At 42.6% G+C, this 23,833-nt stretch overlaps 1 protein-coding gene across 2 annotated transcripts; it reads left to right on the forward strand.

Annotated features, from left to right (window-relative positions):
• Positions 2,927–23,760, forward strand: ASIP (agouti signaling protein). Of its 2 annotated transcripts, none has more exons than XM_018057736.1 (4): positions 2,927–2,982; positions 18,374–18,542; positions 19,859–19,923; positions 23,403–23,760. In XM_018057736.1, exons 2-4 carry the CDS (start codon positions 18,383–18,385, stop codon positions 23,577–23,579), a joined length of 402 nt encoding a protein of 133 aa, XP_017913225.1. In that variant the 5' UTR covers positions 2,927–2,982; positions 18,374–18,382; the 3' UTR covers positions 23,580–23,760. The 2 variants fall into 2 exon arrangements, with proteins under 2 accessions (XP_017913225.1, XP_017913224.1); XM_018057735.1 differs by lacking the exon at positions 2,927–2,982 and adding an exon at positions 17,968–18,074.

Below are 23,833 nucleotides of genomic sequence, written 5' to 3' on the forward strand. Positions count from 1 at the left end.
TGGTGTATTTACAGTGGAATACTAATCAGCTATTGAAAAAAAGAACAAACTACTTAAACATACAAAAAAATGAATGAAGCCTCAAAGACATTATATTGAGCAAAGGAAGTCAGATACAAAAGCTGAATCATCATTCAGTATGATTCCATTTGCGTGCTCAGTCATTCAATCATGTCCTACTCTTTTGTGACCCTGTGGACTGTAGCCCACCAGGCTCCTCAGTCTGTGGAATTCTCTAGGCAAGAATATCGGTGTGGGTTGCCATTTCCTATTCCAGGTGATTTTCCCAACCCAGGAATCAAACCTCCATCTCCTGCTTGGCAGGTATATTCTTTACCACTGAGCCACCTAGGACCCCCTGTGATTCCATTTATGTGAGTATAAAAACCAGCAAAATCAATCTATGGTGGTAGGAGTCAGAATAGACATTACCCCTGATGGGTAAAAATGGATATTGCCTGGAAAGAGGCACAGTGGAACTTTTAGGAATGGAAGAAATATTCTATGCCTTGATCTGAGTGGTGGTTACACAAGTATATAAAGTTAGAATTCATCAACCTTGATACATAAAATTGGTGCATTTTATTGTATAAAAATAATAATATCTTAACAAAGTACTCTTAGCAAAGGAGCAAAATGTTCTCCTGACAACCCTAATGCACAGCCAGGTTTAAGTTTCTTGGACAAGATGATTCCTAAGATCTCCTTCAGTGCTAAAGCTCTGTGGTTCTTATATCCTCATTTCAGGTCCCCTTAGTACTCTTGCCTGGAAAATTCCATGGACTGAAGAGCCTGGTAGGCTATAGTCCATGGGGTCACAAAGTGTCGGACACGACTGAGCGACTTCACTTTTCACTTAGTCATTTTTATCCACAAATTAGATTATTTCTTTTACCTTTCTTTTTAAATTTTTTATTTATTTTACTTTTGGCAGTGCTGGGTCTTGGTTGCTGTGCACGGGCTTTCTCTGGTTGTGGTGCACAACTTCTTATTGTAGTGGCTTCTTTTGTTGTGGCACACAGGTTTAGTTGTTCCGCGGCACATGGGATCATGCCAGACCAGGGATCGAACCAGTGTCCCCTGCTTTGGCAGGTGGATTCTTTACCACCGGACAGCCAGGAAATCCCTCTTTTACCTTTCTTGATTAAATGCAAGATCAAAGATATTAAGAAAAGCCATAGTGTGTTAGTGTTAGTCTCTCAGTCACGTCTGACTCTTTGTGACCCTATATTCTGTAGCCTGCCAGGCTCCTCTGTCTATGGGATTCTCCAGGCAAGAATACTGGAGTGGGTAGCCATTCCCTTCTCCAGGGGGTCTTCCCAACCCAGGGGTTGAATCCAGGTTTCCTGCATTGCAGGCAGATTCTTTACTGTCTGCGCCACCAGGGGAGCCCTAAGAAAAGCCATAGTCCTGAATATATCTTAGCACTCAGATAAGGGATGCTGCTGCAGTTTAACAGTTGTCTAAGCCCCAATACGACAGAACAAAGGCCAAGGGGAAAAATATGAAACCACCATCTGACTGAAGTCTGCTATAATATGAAATCTGACATCTCTCCAGTCTTGTTGGCCCAAAGGGACCAACAAATCTGAGGATTTTCTGTTGCTGGTTTTCTTTTCTCTTCATTCATTTACCAAATATTTATTGAGTGCCTTGCTTTGTGCTAAGTACTGCTGGGTAGTGGGAGCAACAAAACGAATATGATAGCAAGGTCCCTGCCCTCAGGAAGTTTAAATTCTATAAGAAAAGGAAAGCCCATACGAAATAAATATTTATTATTAACAATTATTAATTGTTACATTGTGGGTAAGTGCTATGAAAGAAATAGGATGATGAGACAGATAAATACCAAGGAAGGACGCTTTTTAGATAGAGTGGTCAAAGGAGGGCCACCATTTGTACAAACAATATTTATACAGAGATCCAAAGATTGCCAATGATCCAGCCAGGTGAAGAACTAAAAGAATCAAGTTCAAGACCAGGGAATGAACATTAGGGCCAAAGTAGAAGAAGTACAATATGTCTAAAACCTAGTAATTGAGTGGGAGAGTCTATCAGATGAGGGCAGAGTGAGTAACAACAGGGCCTTATAAGAATTTGTGATCTTATTTAAAGAGCAGTGGGAAACTATTAAAGTCTTTAAGCAGGGGATGATATGTGATTTTAATTCCCCCTCTCCCTACCCCTCAAAAAAAAAAAATCTCTTTACTATTTTGGAAATGGATGAAACAGGACAAGAATGAAGACAGGACGTTAATTACAGTTGTCCAGGCAATAGTCCCAGAGGTTCAGAATCTGCTGAATTGCTAATCAAAGCTACTCTAGCTTTAGTAACTCGGTTAACCAAAGACAGAGAACAAGAGCAAACAACTTCAGAAGTTAGTGAATTCCTCATGCTCAGTTGGCCTTGTCTTTCTAATATTTTGCCCACATGTCTAGATGAGGCTGATTTAAAGGATCCCTCAGAAGGTGGGGCTCAGTCCCTAAAGTACCTTTCTTCAAACTCACTCACAGGAGGCAGTCTTGAGAAGTGAGCCAAAATTTGTGACCAAGGCTCTCCAGGTGCTTTTCATAACTTTCTTTTTCTCTTTTAGGGTCTCACACTCACCCTCAGCAGAATCTACCCTCCTAACACAGTGCCCCCAAACTCTCTCGAACCCTTCTTTCTTTGCTTCTTCTTTCCTTTCTTCAGATGTCTGCCCTTAGATAGGAAAGTAGAAAACTAATCCAGTAGTACTAATTGCTACCAACTTAACCATGACCAAGAGCATTTGCACTTGATCCTTATAGCCCATAAGACATGCTATGGAATCTGACTAGTTAAGGGAAGATATTTTGAGGAAGAATGTGGCTTAAATTCTGTTTTGTGAATTATCCCTCTCTGTTTTCACATGGAATTCAGACTGGCTGACAGAGGTTGTTTGAAGGAAAACATTAACTGGAGACACCATTGATTGTGGACCCTGAGGCCTGGATCTGCAGGTAGAGGGATTCAGAGCAACATAGGGTGGGACTGGCTTTCCATAGAAATCTTAAGAGAGGGCAGTCCAGGCAGTCCCCAAGTAGAGGGTGCCATCTTACTTGGCTGAAGGCAAGAACCCAGAAAGAGGCCAGTGCAACGGGCCTGGAGGAGGCAAGACTTAAACAGGCTTCCGAAGGGAAGTATAGGATTTGCAGAGGAGATGATGAATGGCCATGACATTCTAAACAGGTGAATGGGGGAATTCCCTGGCAATTCAGTGGTTAGGAATCTGTGCTGTCACTCCCGAGGGCTTGGGTTCAATCCCTGGTCGGGAAACTAAAAATCCCTCAAGCCATGTGGTGTAGCCAAAAATGAAAGAAATAGCATAAAATAAACAAGGGGAATGAAGCCCTTGTTTTCACATTAGAAGGTACAAGTCCACAACTCTGCCCATAACTTGCTCCCTATTTTTCACCCAAGGTTGTAGAGAGAAAAGCTGGAGGTCAAGCATAAACCCATATCTGACAATGACTGATTCTCACTGATGCTGATGGTGCTAACTTTTCCTTCCTTCTCTTCTCTCCCGACCTGGGCAAGTTGGAGTCCTCTTAGGGATAGGCAACACTAAGTCACAACCCTGGTCTTGTGAGTTGGATGAGCCATGGTTTATTCTTTTTAAAGAGAAACAGCCCATTCAGAGAGAAACAAAATCAACATCTCGGCTTGGCTATAAATAATTGCCCCACTCTTTAGAAAGTCTAAGACCTAAGAGCTCTGAATCTAATCAGTGTCTCAAAGGGCTGTGATCTACCATATACAGAGAGAGACCAGACCACAGCACAATTTATCTCTTCCTTTTTTTTTTCAGTATTGTGAGAATATTTTTAAACATGGAGAATTTCACGTAACCTCCACCCAGAGTCATCCATATTTATTACTATATTTGCTTCAAGTCTTTTTTCTTTAAAACAAATTACAGAGGGAACTCCCTGGAGGTCTAGTGTTTAGGACTCCATCCTTCCAAAAAAAATTACAGATAAAGTTAGAGTTTCACTTACCCTCTTGTTCCAATCCCCATAATTTTTATATTTCTTCAACTTTTCCTCCCTACTTCACTTTCTCTTCTGTACTTTCCTTTTCTGACTATTTTGCGTGTGCTGCATGCTAAGTCACTTCAGTCGAGTCTGACTCTTTTCAACCCTATGGACTGCAGTCTGCCAGGTTTGTCTGTCCATGGGATTCTCCAGGCAAGAATACTGGAGTGGGTTGCCACGTCTTCTTCCAGGGGATCTTCCCAACCCAGGGATCAAACCCAAGTCTGCTGAGTCTCCTGCATTGGCAGGTGGGTTCTTTAGCACTAGCGCCACCTGGAAAGCCCCACCTGTTTAATTTTCTTCTCATTAATTCTTTTTTTTTTTTTTTTTTTCTTTTTTCACCATGCCACGCAGCTTGTGGGATTTTAGTGTCCCAACCAGGGATTGAACCCCTGCATTCATCAGTGATAACACAGAGTCCTAGCCACTGGACCACCAGGGAATTTCCCTCTTCTCATTAATTCTAAACCTAGTGAGTTTAATATTTTATACACTCTTCTAAATATGTTTTTCAAAATAGAAGACCAATTTATTTTTTTTTTTAATTTTAAAATCTTTAATTCTTACATGCGTTTAGAAGACCAATTTAAAAGGAGACTTCTTTAAGGGTCTTGATAAAATATCTGGTCCTTATTTGAAACAGGTTTCCACTCCAAGATAAAAGTTATGATTATTAAATTATATGGTGTTTTTTCTTATGTAACTTTTAAATTGCCTTTAGAATGTCTAGAATTCTAAAGATATTTTAAGCAACTTGCAGCATTAGAATGAATTTATGGCCTCTCAGAATTACAATTTTTAGTAAAAACACTTAACAGGCTATCTTAATTCTGGTTGTGTCAACTTCAGTTCAGTTGCTCAGTTGTGTCTGACTCTTTGCAACCCCATGGACTGCTGCACTCCAGGCCTCAAACTCATGTCCATTAAATCAGTGATGCCATCGAACCATCTCATCCTCTGTCATCCCCTTCTCCTGCCTTCAACCTTTCCTAGCATCAGGGTCTTTTCCAACGAGTCAGTTCTTCGCATCAGGTGGCCAAAGTATTGGAGTTTCTGCTTCAGCATCAGTCCTTCCAATGTGTCAGCTTAAAATGAAAATTATTTTTTAATTATAAATTCTCCTGATTTAGGCCCTATATTACTATCCTTACTAGACGTGGCTATAAATCATTGTCTGCTTCCTGAAATCAGATTTATTTTCAGAGGGCAAATTCTTACCATCAAAAGGAATATTCAACAGAGTGTATTGCAGCCTCTCTGAAGGGGATGCTGCTCATATGGAATCACAGCAGGTTATGTTACTGAACTCAGGTCTGGTTGCTTGTTGCTCAAAAATTATTTGAGAGGCAAGTGTTGGTAGAAATAGAAAATGTTGCTTTTAATCAGAAAGCCAGCTTTCTAGGGAGAAGGTGGACTCAGGTCCCCAAAAACCAACTCTGAAGATTCTGCTAGGCCATGGAAGTTTTTTAAGGGAAAAGGGGATGTAATCTGTTAATCATTGAGATAGGGGACCACACTTATTGCCATATTCCTTGTGTGCAGGCTTGTTGACTACTTGTCATCTTTCTTTAGATAATGTCTTGTTCATATAATTTGTTTGTGAGATTACTGAAGGGAAGACTAGGGAAGAGATCTGGTCATCTGTTAATTACTTATTCATTTCCAGTGTTTTGATCTACAGAAAGAACCAACAGATTAGGCAAGATATCAAAAGATGTGAAAAGTGTGCTTGGGCAGGAGATGAGTAGAGCATGGTGGTGGTGGTGCCTGGCTTAAGGTTAGTTACAGTATAGGTTTGCTAAAGTGACAAGACAAAAGGGGCCTCCTCCATAGATGCTTACAGTTAGAGTTAGAAGAGACCTTGACCATCTAATTCATATCCTTTTTTGTACAGGTGAAGAAAAAGTGCCCATAGAGAGAAAGTAACTTTCTAGAAGTCCCACAGTGAATTCCTGGCAGGGCCGGGCCTAGAACCTAGGTCCATTTTGGCCTCTGCTCCATTAAGATGTCTCATGCCTGGAGCACAGACAGCTGCAGGGAATGTCTAGAAGCAATCTTATCCTTATATAACTAATTGCTGAAACTATTGAGTGTAATTTAATGTTTCCCCTAATCCACAAACTTTATTTTTTTCTCAGAAACTTCTTTATAGCCACCATGTCACACTATTAGTATCAGCTTTCTCATTCTTATAACCAGAAATGGCTTCATGAGTATTCATGTGAGCAGTTGCTTAGGGCCTCATGCTTGCTTAGTTTAAGGTGTTCCTTGAAATTCTTAACTTTTTAGCAAGTGGTTCCACATTTGCATTTTGCACAGAACTCCACAAATTAGGCAGCATGCTGGTAACTTACACCTCATGAGATAGAAATGAGAAAGAAAATGGTCTCCCCATTTTGTTAGGAGATTGTAATGAAACGCCTAGAACTATCCCTTGGAAGAGGATCAGAAACTTGGCACCTGTACTCCTGACTCAGATCACTGACTACTTCCCACATCCCCAGGCCACCAACCTAGTTTGGATGTGCAGGACCTAATGATCTTCTCACTACGTGATTTGGCTTCTTAAGAAAAGCTCTAAGCAACCTAAATGTCCATCAGCAGAGGAATGGATAAAGTAGATGCAGGACATATATACAATGGAATATTACTCAGCCCTTAAAAAGGAACAAAATTGGGTCATTTGTAGAGACATGGATAAACCTAGAGACTGTCATACAGAGTGAAGTAAGTCAAAAAGAGAAAACCAAACATCACATATTAATGCATATATGTGGAATTAGAAAAATGGTATAGATGATCTTATTTGCAAAACAGAAATAGAGGCACAGACATGGAGAACAAACACATGTACAACAAGGGGAGGAAGGGGGAGTAGGATGAATTGGGAGATTGGGATTGATATATATGATATATATATGATTGATATATATGATATAGATATGATTGATATATATGATGTATATATGATTGATATATATGATATATATTTTGACTATGTATAAAATAGATAACTAATGAGAACCTACTGTATAACTCAGAGAACCCTACTGAGTGCTCTGTGATGACCTGAGTAGGAAGGAAATCAAAAAAAGAGGGGATATATGTATATGGAGGGCTGCTTCCATTTGCTGTACAGTAGAAACCATTTATGTTGGTGAGAAAGCAATTTCAGTTTTGAACCATGAATTTTAAATCATTATAACTATGCTCAAACACATCTTTATTAATCAAAATCAGGATGATTACAAGTAACACAGTTTTGTCAATGAGAAAGTTTATTCTTGTACCATAAAAAATCTAACTTTTGGGGTTCGACAAACTCTTAGAAAGCATTTTCTGCTTCCTGCTGGTTGTAGAAGCCTTTTCCCTGCAAAAAGTTGTCCAGATACTTGAAGAAGTGATAGTCAGTTGGCAAGAGGTCAGGTGAATATGGCTAATGAGGCAAAACTTGTAACCCAATGTATTCAATGTTTTTTTTTTTAATTTTTAAAATATTTATTTTTTAATTGAAGGATAATTGCTTTACAGAATTGTGTTGGTTTCTACCAAATGTTAACATGAATCAGCCATAGGTATACATATGTTCCCTCCTTTTTGAACCTCCCTCCCACCTTCCTCCCCATCCCACCCCTCTAGGTTGTTACAAAGATCTGGATTGAGTTTCCTTTAAAAAGCTAGGGATAAAACCACCATATGACCCTGCAATCCCACTACTAGGCCTAAACCTGGAAGAAACCAAAATTCATTCAACTTTTGAAGCATTGGTTGTGCAATGTGTGGTGGGGCGTTGTGGTGGAGAATTGGGCCCTTTCTGTACCATGCTGGCTGCAGGCATTGCAGTTTTCCATACGTCTCATCAATTTGCTGAGTATGTTTCTCAGATGTAATGACTTTGCTGGGATTCAGAAAGCTGTAGTGGATCGGACAGGCAGCAGATCTCCAAACAGTGGGCATGACCTTTTTTTGGTGCAAGCTTGGCTTTGGGAAGCGCTTTGGAGCTTCTCCTCAGTCCAACCACTGAACTGGTCATTGCCAGTTGTCATGTCAAATCCATTTTTTGTCACACGTCATAACCCAATCAATAAATGGTTCATTATTGTTGCATAAAATAAGAGAAGATGACACTTCAAAATGATGATTTTTAAAATTTTCAGTCAGTTCATGAGGCACCCACTTATTGCACTTTTTCACATTTCCAATTTGCTTCAAATTCTGAATGACCATAAAACAGTTGATGTTGAGTTCTTTGGCAACTTCTCCTGTAGTAAGAGGATCAGCTTCAATAATGGCTCTCACTTGTCGTTGTCAACTTCTGATGGCCAGCCACTGCACTCCTCATCTTCAAGGCTCTTGTCTCCTTTGCAAAACTTCTTGAACCACCACTGCGCTGTACGTTCGCCAACCGTTCCTGTGCCAGAAGCACTGTTGATGTTGCAAGTTGTCTCTGCTGCTTTACACACCATTTTGAACTCGAATAAGAACATTGCTTGAACTTACTTTCTATCTAGACATCACTTCCCTAGTCTAAAATAAAAATAAAAGAAACAGCAAGTAATAAGTCATTAGCCAAAACAAAGCAAGAAATGTACATTAAAGTGATATGTAACATAATCACATTTATTTAAGAATGTATTCCAATATTAAAACAGCACAGTTCAACAATGCAAAACTGCAGTTACTTTGCACCAACCTAAATAACACAACATTGTAAAGCAACTGTACTCTAATAAGGATTTTTTTTTTTAAGCTCTAGCCAAATAATTGATTAAAATAAGATGGAAATCTCAGTAATTGGCTTTGGCAGTGCACATTTGGCTACCAGTGGCCTGATGGCTATAAAAGGAAGCCTCCCTCTAGGGCAGGAAATTCAAGGAGACTGCCAAAGGGAAAGGACAGCAGAGGCTGTTTGCTAAATAGAACCATGAGAAAGAGGGAAGAACTGGCAAGAACAGCACAGAATGTCTGAGCACTCCAGGAGCTACAGCCCCAAATTGGAAGGAGGCTGAGGAAAGCAGAGGCCAACAATAATCCATGAAATCACCCAAGACCCTGAGCAGTTTAACCACACTCTTTTTTTCTGCCTACCTGAGGCATTTATTTCACTTGTCCCTCAACTCTAGCACTTCTCTCCTCCTTTTTTTGTTAGTTATTTGTTTGTTTGCCATCTAAAGTCAGGGACTTGTTTTTCTAGGGACCCTTTATTCATCTTCTTTTGGCTTCACCATGCAAGCTTTCAGGATCCTAGTTCCCCTTACCAGGGATCGAACCCAGGCCTATGGCAGTGAAAGCACTGAGTCTTAACCACTGAACTGACAGGGAATTCCCATATTCATTTATATTGACCATATAGTAAATTGACTCAATTGAGAGAAACATTTATTGAGGGCTTATTTTGTGCTGAGCTTAGGCATTAGGGCTAGGGGTAGCAGGGAGGCAATGGGCATGGAGATGAGTAAGGCAAAGGCTCTGCCCTTAATGAGTCTTCAGCCTAGAAGAGACGGACAAATAAACAAATTATTACAGTACAGTGTGTCTAGGGAGGAGACACTACTTAACTTCCCTGGAGAGAGGTGACAGGGATTCACGTCAAGTCCCATGGCATTCAAAAAGTATTTGTTGCTTGATTGGCTGTTCTTCTTGTTAACTAAGTAGGTAAAGCATATTGTCACTCTCCTGCTACCCCAGAAATTTTCATCACTAATAAGCCTGGGTGAACATTAAGGAATGGGTCAGTAGCCCCATTGGAACCTCCCATGCTCAGCCCAGCCAGGCATATCACCAACCGCCCAGGTGGATGACATGTGTAAGGCAGCAGGATCCTTCTGCAGCTGCTGAACATCTGGTGTGAGGAATCTAGGTAACTATGAACAAGAGATATTACTCCTCTGGTCCAGACCCTCAGTATTTGGTACAGCTAGTTTGGCTGAGAAACTAAACCACAACAAAAATTAAGTGTTGCTTCTCCCAGCTTTTGGCACGTCAGAAACTGTGGCTATGAGCCAGAAGAGTAACAGGCTTTGAGAGCGTTCCAGGGCAGAGCAAGAGCCCCAGGTAATAGGAAGATATGCCATGAGAAAGCCCCACATTTTGCTGACAGCAGCAGTAGGTACTGAGAGCAAATTGCATGCTGAATTTAAGGTACAAAAGGGGAGGAGGGTCTTGAAAATTTCCCAGGCTCACTATCACACAACAAATATAATTCTCTGTCCAGCTTGTTAAAATCCTTTGGTGGTGTGTCAAACAGCTTCTAATATTTTATTTCTATCCTCCTTTATTGTTTCTTGTTGTTGTTGTTCAGTCATTCAATTGTGTTCAATTCTTTGCAACCATGGGCTGCAGCACTCCAAGCTTCCCTGTCCTTCACCATCTCCCAAAGTTTGCTCAGATTCATGTCCATTGAGTTGATGATGCCATCCAACCATCTCATCCTCTGTCACCCCCTTCTCCTTTTGCCTTCAGTCTTTCCCAACATCAGGGTCTTTTCCAGTGAATCAGTTCTTTGCATCAGGTGGCCAAATTATTGGAGCTTCAGCATCAGTCCTTCCAATGAATATTCAGGATTGATTTCATTTAGGATTAACTGGTTTGATCTCCTTGCTGTCCACAGGACTCTCAACAGCCTTCTCCAACACCGCAGTGTGAAAGCATCAAAGTGTTTCTTATTACAAAGTGATAACATGCTTATAAAAAAAAATTCAAATACATCCAGTGTGGATACCCCAGGAGGTCACTCTCCCCAGGCTCTAAGTGGTGTATGGGAGCGCAGGGCTCTGTCCCGTGATGTGCAATCCCTTTCCACAATGTTGGAGGTGAAGCTGGGCATTGCATCTGCACCTGCATATTCCTATAGCTTCTCAGAGTCCTATGGACAATGACTGAGAAGACAAAACATGCAGGAAGCATCTAAAAAAAAAAAAAAAAATCCTGGCTCCCCTCCCAGGTGCCACCAGCACAGCCCAGAGCAGGCTGTCAGGACTTCAGCTCATAAACACCTAGTTAGGTCAGCAGCTAATATTGTTTGCAGTCTTCAAGAAGATTCTGCTGCCTTCACCTCTTCTTCATTTCTCATCTTTCACTGTACCTCTGTCCCAATAGGTGGTTAGCCATCCCCCATCACTGGGACATTACAATTGTTTCCTGTCCTTTGGGGACCAAGGCCTTGACCTAAAGGATGAAGGTGTCAGCTTATCCCCAGTGTCATAGCTAAGGGGATGTCTGTGGCGTACACTCAGTGCCCACTGAATACTGATACACCATCTCTCTACCTTACAGAGGTGCTCTGGACACTGCTGTCTCCCATAGCCCCTCAATCAACCCTTACGCATTAGTACTCAAGTGCGTGCACACACACGTGCACAAACACAGATCAACACTCCTGAGGTGTATAAACCACTCACATTTAGCCATGACTTTTCATGCCCTCTTTTTCAGACTTTAATCAAATTCAGTCACACTAATACATTTATAAATGCCTCCACTCTTAAGGGTACACAAAATCCTTCTTTACAAAATCCTTCTTTGTGCGACTACTTCACCTCCCCAAAGTTCAGGAAGCGGGAATCAGAAATTATGGATTCATAGAATGTTAAAATAGGTCTTTCCATTCTTTCATCCATTAAACAAATCTGTATTCAAGTTTTACTCTGTGCCTTGTAATGTGTACCGGGTTGTATAGTTCTCTCCTCTCATTTCACAGATGAGAAAGCAGAGGCCCAGGTGAGCTGAGGGTGCATGGCAGGTATATCCGTGAAACCTCACTCCCCTTTCTGGATTCTTTATATCCACATACTGAAGACACACTCATCTTAAGTCCTAAGCAGTAACTTAAAGCAGATGATGAGTTTAAGAGGAAGAATTGCCATCAGTGATACCACCGATCAGAGAACATTCTTCACTACTACGGAGTGGGAGGACAGATTACTCTTAAAAAAGCAATTACACAGGTCACTGCTGGAGAAGGAAATGGCAACCCACTCCAGTGTTCTTGCCTGGAGAATCCCAGGGATGGCGGAGCCTGGTGGGCTGCCATCTCTGAGGTCGCACAGGGTCGGACACGACTGAAGCGACTTAGCAGAAGCAGCAGCTGCTATCAGCATTATGATCCTGTAGTAGCAGATGGAGTGTGTGTCCCTGCTGAGGAGTAATAGCACCAAGGCTTTGTATAGGTTCCCAACCCATTACCTGAAATGGCAAAGTCCCCCAACTCTGAAAACTGTCTTTTTTTTGCCCTTTGCTGACTCATTTGGCAACAAAATCTGTCCTGAACTGATGCAAATCAATTCTCAGTCTTTGTTTATCCTTTGTATATCCACACCTTTCTGCTTCAGAAGCATCAATATGTTTGTAATGGGTGCTTCTAGACCCCATATATGTGGTTTAATATGGTATACAGAAGATACTGTTTTTCTAAAATCCACAAAATCCTGAATTTAAAAAAAAAAGAAAATCTGACCCCAAGGATCATAATACATCTAGGTATTGTGGATGTATATTATATTTAGAATATACAGTCTCTTACAGGATTGGCTTAAGAAATATTGATTCTTACCCTCTCCCAATACACAAATAAGATTAATTTCACTGAGTCTTCACCCTTCCCAGGCTCAGTCTAGTTTTATAGATTCCGTAACTATAAAAGAAACTGTATTTTCTGTTTATTCCTTAAGAGTTGCTTATACAACAAAGGAAACTTTAAAAAATTGAGCCTTGGAATTCACTGTAACCTAAATTAGTCTAGAGATGGTGCCTGGTGACTAGTCCTTCCTGCCTGTTTGCGGTGGCTAGTATATTAGAACTGCTGGTTGCTGTGCTGGTGATAATTCCTGCATTATCAGGTGTTCAGAGGAAGTGAGGCACATTGGGTCTCAGTTAATCTCCCCCAAACTCCAGTCACTTCTTTTCTAACTCACATTTCCCAACTCTCCTTTCACTTCAATGCAGAAATTCTCAGTATTATCTTTTAAATATTTATTTATTTGTCTGTGTCAGGTCTTAGTTGCAGCACATGGGATCTTCTTTGCAAGATTTTTCATGCTTGCTGTTAAGCTCACATTCTAGATAGGGTCAGCAAACTTTTTCTGTGAAAGGCTAGATACTAAATGTTCTATGCTTTATGGACCACACAGGGTCTCTAGTTGTTGTTTGGCCACTCCTCAAAGCTTGCAGGATCTTAGTTCCCCAACCAGGGACTTAACTCTGGCCTTCAGCAGTGAAATCACAGAGTCCTAACCACTGGACTATCACGGAATTCCCTGTTGTTTTTCCTTTTTTAATAGAACACTTTACAAATGTCAAAACCATTCTTAGCTTGAAGACCACACAAATGCTACACAAAATATGGAAAGACCAAATGAATACTGCAGTCACTAGAGGCCACAGATTCAGCTTCAGTGATAAGTAAATAAATGCTTGTGTAACAAGCTAAGTACTATGCTTAGGTCAGAAGTGGTCAGGCGTAAGAAATGGTAAAGGGGGAGCTTTGTATTGGGACCAGGAGGTAGCTAAGCTTGGCTAAGGTATATACTTCCTATTAGAAAAGATAAAACTGGGAAGGAATGTGGAAGGTAGCTTGGGGAGGGCTCTGGTCCTTTTCTGAGGCTATGTAGTATGTATTTCATTTGGTAATCGGGGTGACCCCTCTAGAGGAATGAAATTGCCTGGAATCCAGCAGCAGCCTCTTAATTGGTTTTCCTCCTCTCAGTCTTGTCCCCTCCATCTTCACACCCCAGTCCAAGGAATCTTTCTACAATGCAAATCTGATTAAGTCTCTCCTCCTATTCAAAACTCTTCATTCATTTTCCATTGTCTTGAAGATATTGTCCAAATTCCTCACCATGGTTTAAAAGTCCTGTCATGATCTGGCCCCTGCCTCCACCTTCTGTTATATTTATATTTATATATTTACTGATCTTTTCTAGTTCCTTAAATGCACCATCCTCTCTTGCCTTTAGATTTTCATGCTTGTACATGACTCTCAGTGTCTGCAACACTGCCCTCACCACCTTCACTCTCTTCTCCAGCATGGATAAATCCAAATCAGCCCTCTGTTCTCAGCTTCAATGCAGCTGGCTCTGAGAACTTCCCCAAGTCTATGCACTAGCTGAGGTTTCCTGTGGCAAAAGCTTTATTAGAATAACTTACTTAACTTGTCAGCCATCCCTGATAGAATCTAAGCTCTGTAAGGACAGGCATCATTTTGTATCTTGATCATTATTGTAACCCAAAAATCTAGCATAGCACTGGTTTATAGTAGGTACTTAACTAATAATTTTCACTATGAAAGCATTTGGGGTCATTGGCGGTGGGGGGGGGGGTGGTTCTGAAGAGCTCTGGTACCACAGTCCTTTATGTTTCAGTGCAGAAAGAATTCGGGAAGAGGAAAAGTGATGGATTAAGAAATTATTTATTTGAATAGGAAGTTTGTGAGGCTTATAAGCCAGGGAGTGACAGGGTGCCATACCCCAAGAATTTAGTGGGTTGCAGTTTTATAATCAAAGTAAAAGTAGAGAGGGGGAGAAGAAATGTCTTTTTCTTGAATAGACGTCATCCTTCCATCATCAGCTCCTCCTCTAGGTTGAATAAGAGAATTTTCTTGTTCTACATGGTCAAGCTAGGTCCACAAATTATTGTTTCTTATGTATGCAGAGAGTATGTCCTAGGGAATCATTAACTTTTGAGCTCACAGGACAAGATGTCTCATGCCACCATTGTTTCACTGTTTGTGGGCATGTCTCATACTTCTGTTGTATGGTTTTGTTGCTAAGCAAGCCTGCTTGGTTTTGTGGTTAAGCAAACCTGATTTTTTTAATCTGAGTAATTGACTTTTTTAATCTGAGTAATACAAGGGTCTCCCATATTTTTTCTACTTACAATCCCCTAGTGGGATTAACTATTTAATGACCTGTTTTGTCCCTTTGTGAAAGTTGCTCAGTCGTGTCTGACTCTTTGTGACCCCATGGACTATACAGTGCTTGGGATTCTCCAAGTCAGAATACCGGAGTAGGTAGACATTCCCTTTTCCAGGAGATCTTCCCAATCCAGGGATCAAACCCAGGTCTCCTGCATTGCAGGTGGATTCTTTACCAGCTGAGTCACCAGGGAACCCCAAGAATACTGGAGTGGGTGGACTATCCCTTCTCTAGTGGATATTCCCAACCCAGGAATCAAACTGGGGTCTCCTGCATTGTAGGCGGATTCTTTATCAGCTGAGCTACCAGGGAAGCCTTTTGTCCCTTTATCTGTCCCTATCAATGAGATGAATGAATATGTATGTATGAATGAATGAATGAATGGAAATGGGGCTTTATTTAAAAGGGAAGCTTAATCTGGTTATATGTTCTAGAGTCAAGGCCAATGAAGAGGCTCTTATGGAAGACCAAGTGGGAGGAACTAGACCACTAGGGACAGAAGGAATGGAAAGGGAGGGAGAAATGGTTGTGAGAAATGGGAGGAATGAAAATCACTAGAACTCAAATGACTGATTGATTGGATGTGGGGAACAAGAGAGAAGGAAACTGCTTTCCAAGTTAAGAGCCCAGCAGCAGCATCAGAGAGAGAAGGGAGTCCTATGAGGAAGAGACGGCCCAGGAGTTGAGAGGGGAGGAATGGAGGAAATCGTTCAAACATAGTTTTCCTCAGTCCTAACCAACTAGCCATCCCAGGCAACGCTGATGGCTCTAGTTAGACTGAACTGGGCTAGAAGAACCTTTTGGTTGGCCAAGAATTTAGAATTCAAGTGGCATCTAAAACAGGCAGAAAAAAAATACAACAGGCAGAGAGGCAAACTGGAATGGGTGGGTATGACAGCAGAGCTGCGGCAGCTGAACCGCAACCGTGAGGCTCCTGAAACAAAGAACCAAGTCTAACTGATGCAATGACCCACACGAACACTTAAAAGAACAATGAAGTACTAAGCGATATGGTATTAAGTTTAAGACCTGGAAGAGTTCAGAAAAAGGAGAGAACTGTTGGGGCTGACCTGACACTGAGAGAGAAATGTGCCAACGCTGGCATTGAGCTGGGCCCTGAAGGAAGGGTAAAATGTGATTGAGGGAGCTCAGAGTGGATAATGTTGTTGAAGCCATAGCAAAGGCCTCCTGATGGAGGAGTAGTGTAACTGGTTCCACTGAGAAGAAGGGATGGGCTGGAGTGAAGAGGAAGTGGAAAATATGAGATTATTTAAAGAGAGCATAAAGTAAAATTTGGTAAGAGATCCGATGTAAAGATCAGGGAAGAAAGAGTCAAAAATTAAAACCAACATTCTTGACTGTGGAGGGTGGTGATTGGACAAAGACAGGAGGCACAGTGAAGCCAGATCATGCTCGCAGTTAACTTATGCAATGTCAACCATATGTACTTAGTGGGTGGGTGAGAGAGGGGAGAGAATCAATTTAAATATGCAGGTGAGGCGAGGTGAGGACTTCCCTTCTGGCACAGTGGATAAGAATCCACCTGCCAATGCAGGGGACATGGGTTTGATCCCTGGTCCAGGAAGATTCTACATGCCATGGAGCCACTAAGCCCATGCACCGCCACCACTGAGCCCACATGCCTAGAGCATGTGTTCTGCAACAAGAGAAGCCATTGCAACGAGAAGCCTGCACACCACATGGAAGAATAGCCCCTGCTCACTAAATTAGAGAAAGCCTGTGTGTGGCAACGAAAACCCAGCACAGCCAAAATAAATGCATTTTATTTTATTTTATTTTATTTTTATGCATTTTAAAAATAAATAAATATGCAGGTGATTCTGATCAATCTCCTCTCCAGAGAGCCCCTGCTGTGCGATAAGGAGACAGCCACTCCAGAATTGGGAGCTGCGGATATGCTTTTCCCTCAGCTGGTCTCAGTTCCTGTACACCTCTCATAGTATGAACATTTCTCTATGCTGATGGTGATCCTGGTGTTCAAAGAAAAAGATTTTTTTCATACAATAGGATCCCTAAAGGCAAGCCAATTATTTATTTCAGTGTGAAATTTAAAAAAAAAAATCCATCATTTGCCAGCTGGAGAAACTGTACTCTGCGATTTTTGCCTTAGAGTCTAACATTACACCCGAAAATGTAACAACAGGACTATTTGCAAGGGAAAATATCCTTTAGAATGTCCTGAGTTGAGAGTAACAGAAAACTCCACTCATACTAGTTTAAGACAATAAAGGGGGGGACTTCCCTGGTGGTCCAGTGGTTGAGACTCCCCCTTCCAATGCAAGGGGTGTGAGTTTGAGCTAAGATCTTACATGCTCCCAGCCCAAAACCAAAACATAAAACAGAAGCAATATTATTACAAATAAAGGCTTTAAAAATGGTTCACACAAAAGAAAATCTTAAGAAAATAAAGGGAATATATTGGCTCGAGTGCATGCTAAGTCACTTCAGTTGTGTCTAACTGTTTGAAACCCTATGGACTGGAGCCCTCCAGGCTCCTCTTTCCATGGGATTCTCCAGGCAAGAATACTGGGGTGGGTTGCCATGCCCTCCTTCAGGGGATCTTCCCAACCCAAGTCTCCTACATCTCCTACATTGGCAGGCAGGTTCTTCACCTCTAGCACCACCTAACTAATAAGTCCAGATACGACAGCAAGAACATGCACAGGGTGGGTGAGGAGTGGGGATCCCACATTTGGAGACGATAAGATGATGCTGAAACTGTGTGAGCCCCGATTGAGACAGACAGACATTTGTGGGAAGAAATCCACTCTGGGATCTGTCTTCTTCATCAAAACCCAGCTAGCAATAAATCAATAAATCTAGCTAGCCTATGTGAACAGGTCCATCCTATCCTTCTGACACAAAACATACCTGCATTCATTTCCTCTGGATGTCAGAATATAGCATATGCAATGACATACACATTTGTCCAAAGGAGCCATTTATCTATGCACCTTCTCTTGAGTCTTAACTCATGAGCTTTATTCTCGATACTTTAGTAAGACCTCTGCCACTGTGAGGCATTACTGGGGACCTATCAACAGTTCTGCTTAGGCCTTGGATCTCCTGGAGCTACCGACATAAAATGTAAGAAAAACAGCACCCCACCCTCTGGAAGGCAGAGACCAATTGCAATGCATTCTTTTTCTCTTTGCAATCTCCCTCCCTTCCTTGTCTTTCTTCCTCTCCCATCTCTCCTTTCCTCTCTTTTTCCTTCATGAGTTCTCCTTCCATGTCCTAAGCCTTGCTGGTCCTCCAGCTCCACTGGGACACTGGGCTGTGGGATGGGGGTCAGAGCACCAGCCCAAAGAAACAAAGAAAGCAGGAGGGCACATGCATTTGCCAGACCCCTGGCCTACCTGACTGCCTTCTCTGTCGCTCTCAAGCCTCCTGGGATGGATGTCAGCCGCCTCCTCCTGGCTACCTTGCTGGTCTGCCTGTGCTTCCTCAGTGCCTACAGCCACCTGGCACCTGAGGAAAAGCCCAGAGATGAAAGGAACCTGAAGAACAATTCTTCCATGAACCTGTTGGATTTCCCTTCTGTCTCTATTGTGGGTAAGTAGCCTGGCCTGGGGCCCAGCCTCTGGGCTCTGGCCCATGAGAAGGGGCTGCAGGGGGTCAAACACTCTCCAAGCCGATATCAGGATCCATTGCTATCAGTCAGAGCTCCTTTGTGCTCATTCCTCAGAACAATTCTGGAGGAATCAAGTGTCCCTTAACTTGTTTGGTTAAGAAAGCTCTGCCTCTCACCAATCTAATATGCAGCTTAGCATGATAGAGGCTCTGAGAAACCATAAAGTCAAGACACTTGGTGAATTTGGTTTAACTTCGTGTTTCTGAAACTTACTAAATCACATAACTCCTATCAATGGTAAAATTTTTAGAAAATGCTGCAGAATATAACCAAGTCTGGGACAAACTAGTTCTTTCATGCCAGGGTTGAGAATTGAAAATGACTGCTCAGAGGAAAATATCAGGGGTATTAGAGCCTAGCATTGGAGAATTTCTGGTTCAGATTCATCTGACAATAATTATAATAACATATATGCTTATTTTCTGATAGGTACTCTGAAGTGAATACTATTTTTATTCCTATTTTATTTCACAGCTAAGTAAATTAAAAGTTAGAAAAGTTAAGTAACTAACATACAGTTTGTGATTGGCAGAGATGGTCCATGGGTCGCAAAGAGTAAGACATGACTGAGCGACTGAACTGAACTGACTGAACTGAATACACACCCAGGTTCTGGGTTAGGTTCTGTTTAACTCCAGAATCTAAGCTCAGAACTAATATTCCTTACTGACTTGCCTCTCACTTCAAAAAGAGGATATTCTAGAAATATGGGAAGGCCTGGAGCACATTAACATTGATCTGTGTCAGATTTTCCACTATATAAACATACCTCATTTATCCTCACAACTCTTCAAGGTAAGTATAACAGTACCTACTTGCATATGAGAAAACTGAGTCAAAAGGAGATTAAGTAGGTTGTCCAAGACCACAAAGCTGTTATGTGGCAGAGTCAGGATTCAAATCAGGTCTGCTTGGCTCCAAAGCTCTGAGAAATAGGAAACAGGAATACCGGAAACACAAGACCATCCTTGTAGAGACACTGAGTCCATTTTCCAGGGCCTTCTTGGATTTTCCCTTTCACTTTCCTTCAGAGGACTCTTTGCTGTCAGTCTCTGGCTCCAGGTCTGCAGCCAGGCTGCAGAAGCCGCTGGCCTAAGTCCCAAGATATGATCTATCCAACCAAACCTTCATCCTCTCCCCCACCCTGGGGCTTCCTAGAGCGCTCTCTGCTCCTCCCTCTTCACTGCAGTTAAGGACCCTCAGAAAATGGCTTTGTTCCTTCTGTCTCTCTTTGAAGCACTGAACAAGAAATCCAAAAAGATCAGCAGAAATGAAGCGGAAAAGAAGAAAAGAGCTTCCAAGGTAGGCCTGGGAGTTCACATTGTCGGGATGGGGCTGGACTTAAAGGGGGAGGACATCCAAGCTCTGGCCAGAAACTAAATGAAAGATTTCCAGGGTTGCATGCCCCAGAGAAACTGAAAGCTACCAAAACCTTCCTGACCTCGAGCCCTGAAGCAGACCGCCAAGAGCTGAGGTCCAGGATGCTGAGTAAAATTGCTTACCTAAACTAAACTGGAGAAGGAAATGGCAACCCACTCCAGTGTTCTTGGAGAATCCCAGGGACGGAGGAGCCTGGTGGGCTACCGTCTATGGGGTTGCACAGAGTCGGACATGACTAAAGCGACTTAGCAGCAGCAGCAAACTAAACTAGCTTGAACCCTGCCTAAAATAACTAGCTCAAAGTTTCTAAACTAGCTCGAACCCTGCCTGAAATTTCACTGTCATTCATTCTTTTGGATGAACGCCATGTTTCCCAAACCTCAGTCATTTCAGAACCACTTCTACAACTTTTACCACATCTGAGTTCCACTTATTTAATATTTGTTTAAAACTTAAAAACAAAAATACTATGTAACAGGACTTCCCTGGTGGCTGTGTGGTAAAGAATCCTCCTGCCAATGCAGAAGACATGGTTTGGATCCTTGGGTCGGAAAGACCACCACATGCCTCAGAGCAACTAGGCCTGTGCGCCTCAACTATTGAACCTATGCTCTAGAGCCGGGGAGCTGCAACTAACTACTGAAGCCTGTGCACCCTAGAGCCCATGCAAGGCAACAAGAGAAGCCACTGCAGTGAGAGGCCCAAACACTGCGACTAGAGAGTAGCCCCCACTAATCACAACTAGAGAAAAGCCCTCGAAGCAACAAGGACTCTGGACAGCCAAAACCAAAAATAAATTTTAAAAAAACAACTATATAATCATGATAGAAAACCAGTATCACTTGACATATATAGGAAGTAACCATGAAAATAAGTAAAACGAAAATAAAACCTTGTTAGCAAATTCTAGCTGGTTGGTGTTGCTTGCCACAAGTTCTAAATCTGAGACTTGCTCTCTGCATTAACAAAGGAGGATTAGAAAGTGTTAGGGAAACACTAAGGATATATTGACATCAACCTGAGCCTTTCCATTTGAAAGAGACTGAAAAAAGAATCCTCTCTCACTGTGTGATTCAGTGTCATTTAATATTCATGTACTGCCTAAAATTGTACCACCATGATACAGGTTCGAGAAATACTAGATTAAGGCACTGTTGAAATGCACAGTGTTCCTATTTTAGTGTGCCTCATTTGATCAGATCATTGCAAACAGAGCCAGGAATATTGTACAAGCATTGGAAGGCATGACCTGGCACTGTGATCACAATAACGTTCCCTGTTCTCGTTGAGCCTTTGTAAAGTGAACAAGCAGATCAGATGACTGAAACAACTGTAAAATCTATTTACATGCTAGATTCTGGGAATATAGTAGTGAACAAGAGAGATATATAACTGCTCTCGTGGAGTTTACACTCTTCTGGGAGAAACAGAACAGCACGTTAACCAGTGCTGTTCAGATAATGATAAACACTGTGAAGGAATGAAAGCATGGCAGTGAGACAGAAGAAAGGGAAAAGTGGTCAGGGGAAGTTCTCTAGAAGGAGGCAGCACTTAAAAGACTGAGAAACTCTGTAATCTTGAGCCGCAGTGTTCAATGGAAATGCAACGTGAGACACATAAATTAAAATTCTAGTAGCCAGATTTTTAAGAGAAAAAAAAAAGGTGCAATTAATATTAATATTTTATTTAACCCAGTAGATCCCAAATATTATCATTTTAATATGTAACCAACATAAAAAGTTATTAATATTTTACTTTTTTTGCACTAAGTCTTTTACTTTTACACTCTCAATTCCAATGCCCAGTTTTTAACACTAGTGAAATATAGTCCTAACAAAACAATGCTCAGTTCAGTTGCTCAGTTGTGTCCGACTCTTTGCAACTCCATGAATTGCAGCACTCCAGGCCTCCTTGTCCATCACCAACTCCCGGAGTTCACCCAAACTCATGTCCATCAAGTCGGTGATGCCATCCAGCCATCTCATCCTCTGTTGTCCCCTTCTCCTCCTGCCCCCAATCCCTCCCAGCATCAGAGTCTTTTCCAATGAGTCAACTCTTCGCGTGAGGTGGCCGAAGTATTGGAGTTTTTCAGCTTTAGCATCAGTCCTTCCAAAGAACATTCAGGACTGATCTCCTTTAGGATGGACTGGTTGGATCTCCTTGCAGTCCAAGGGACTCTCAAGAGTTTTCTCCAACACCACAGTTCAAAAGCATCAATTCTTCAGCACTCAGCTTTCTTCACAGTCCAACACTCACATCCATACATGACCACAGAAAAAACCATAGCCTTGACTAGACGGACATTTGTTGGCAAAGTAATGTCTCTGCTTTTGAATATGCTATCTAGATTGGTCATAACTTTCCTTCCAAGGAGTAAGCATCTTTTAATTTCATGGCTGCAATCACCATCTGCAGTGATTTTGGAGCCCCCAAAAATAAAGTCTGACACTGTTTCCCCATCTATTTGCCATGAAGTGATGGGACCAGATGCCATGATCTTTGTTTTCTGAATGTTGAGCTTTAAGCCAACTTTTTCACTCTCTTCTTTCACTTTCATCAAGAGGCTTTTTAGTTCTTCACTTTCTGCCGTAAGGGTGGTGTCATCTGCAATGCTGTACTCTGCATATAAGTTAAATAAGCAGGGTGACAATATACAGCCTTGACGTAGTTGTCTTTAATGGGAAACATTTTACCTCATCTTTAAATTTTAATTAAAATTAAATAAAAATTGAAAACTCGGTTCTTCAGTTGCACTAGACACATTTAGAGTACTCAGCAGCCACAGATGGTGGGTGGCTGCCTGCACTGGAGTGCATAGCAAAGAATGTCCCCAGGAAAGGAAGCCCCAAAACAAAGCGCCTGCAACAAGAACTCATTTGCTGTGTTCGGTGCTCAGAGGGCGGGCGGGTGGAGCAATGTGTTTAAGACCAGTGGGAGTGGTAGGCGGGCCAAACCACAGAGGGCGTCAGGGATCCCAGGAAGGAGAAGGAGGATGTGCTTAGTCCCTTGTGCGCTGGAGACTGGACAGTAAGGGGGCAAGGGCAGCAGACAGCGGCCAAGTCCAGGGTTTCAGCGGTAGTGAAGAAGTGGCTAGACTCCAAACCTACCGTGAAGGCAGAACCAACAGGGATTGCGGATACACTGGAAGGGGAAGACAACAGAGACGGAAGTTAAAAACCGTGCAGCTGAGTGGGATCCCGTAGGGAGAGAAGAGGCCAGGCCCGAGCCAGTTAAGTGTTGATGGCGGAGCAGGCGAGGACCAGCTAGGGTGTTCTGTGGACATGAGTCGAGCGGGCGGTGGACAGCAGGTAGGGACGTCTAGTCCGAGGAGTTCCCAGGCGGGGGTGAGGACGAGTGGGGCGGACGTGGATGGCTCGGGCAGCCTCGGCGTTTCCCCACAGAGAAAGGCTCCGATGAAGAACGTGGCACGGACCCGGCCCCCGCCGCCTACCCCCTGCGTGGCCACCCGCGACAGCTGCAAGCCACCAGCGCCCGCCTGCTGCGACCCGTGCGCCTTCTGCCAGTGCCGCTTCTTCCGCAGCGCCTGCTCCTGCCGCGGGCTCAACCCCACCTGCTGAGCGCGCCTCAGGGTGGTGGGGCGGGGCTCTGGGGACCCTGGGGCCTTTCTGCCGCGGGAGAGCTCTGGTAGGAGGGGCTTCCGAGAACGGAGTGGGCGCGGCTATTGACGTTGGGGCGGGGCTTCAGGAAGTCTCATCTAGGGTTGGGCTAAAATCCAAATACATATAGTCTTCTCGAAAATGTGTGGTTGTTTCTTTAAGAAACCCGAACCATTCTTTTCCCTTCGCCTAGTCCCCTGCACCACACAAGTTCC

Source organism: Capra hircus, chromosome 13 (assembly GCF_001704415.2).
Source record: "Capra hircus breed San Clemente chromosome 13, ASM170441v1, whole genome shotgun sequence".
Taxonomy (NCBI): domain Eukaryota; kingdom Metazoa; phylum Chordata; class Mammalia; order Artiodactyla; family Bovidae; genus Capra; species Capra hircus.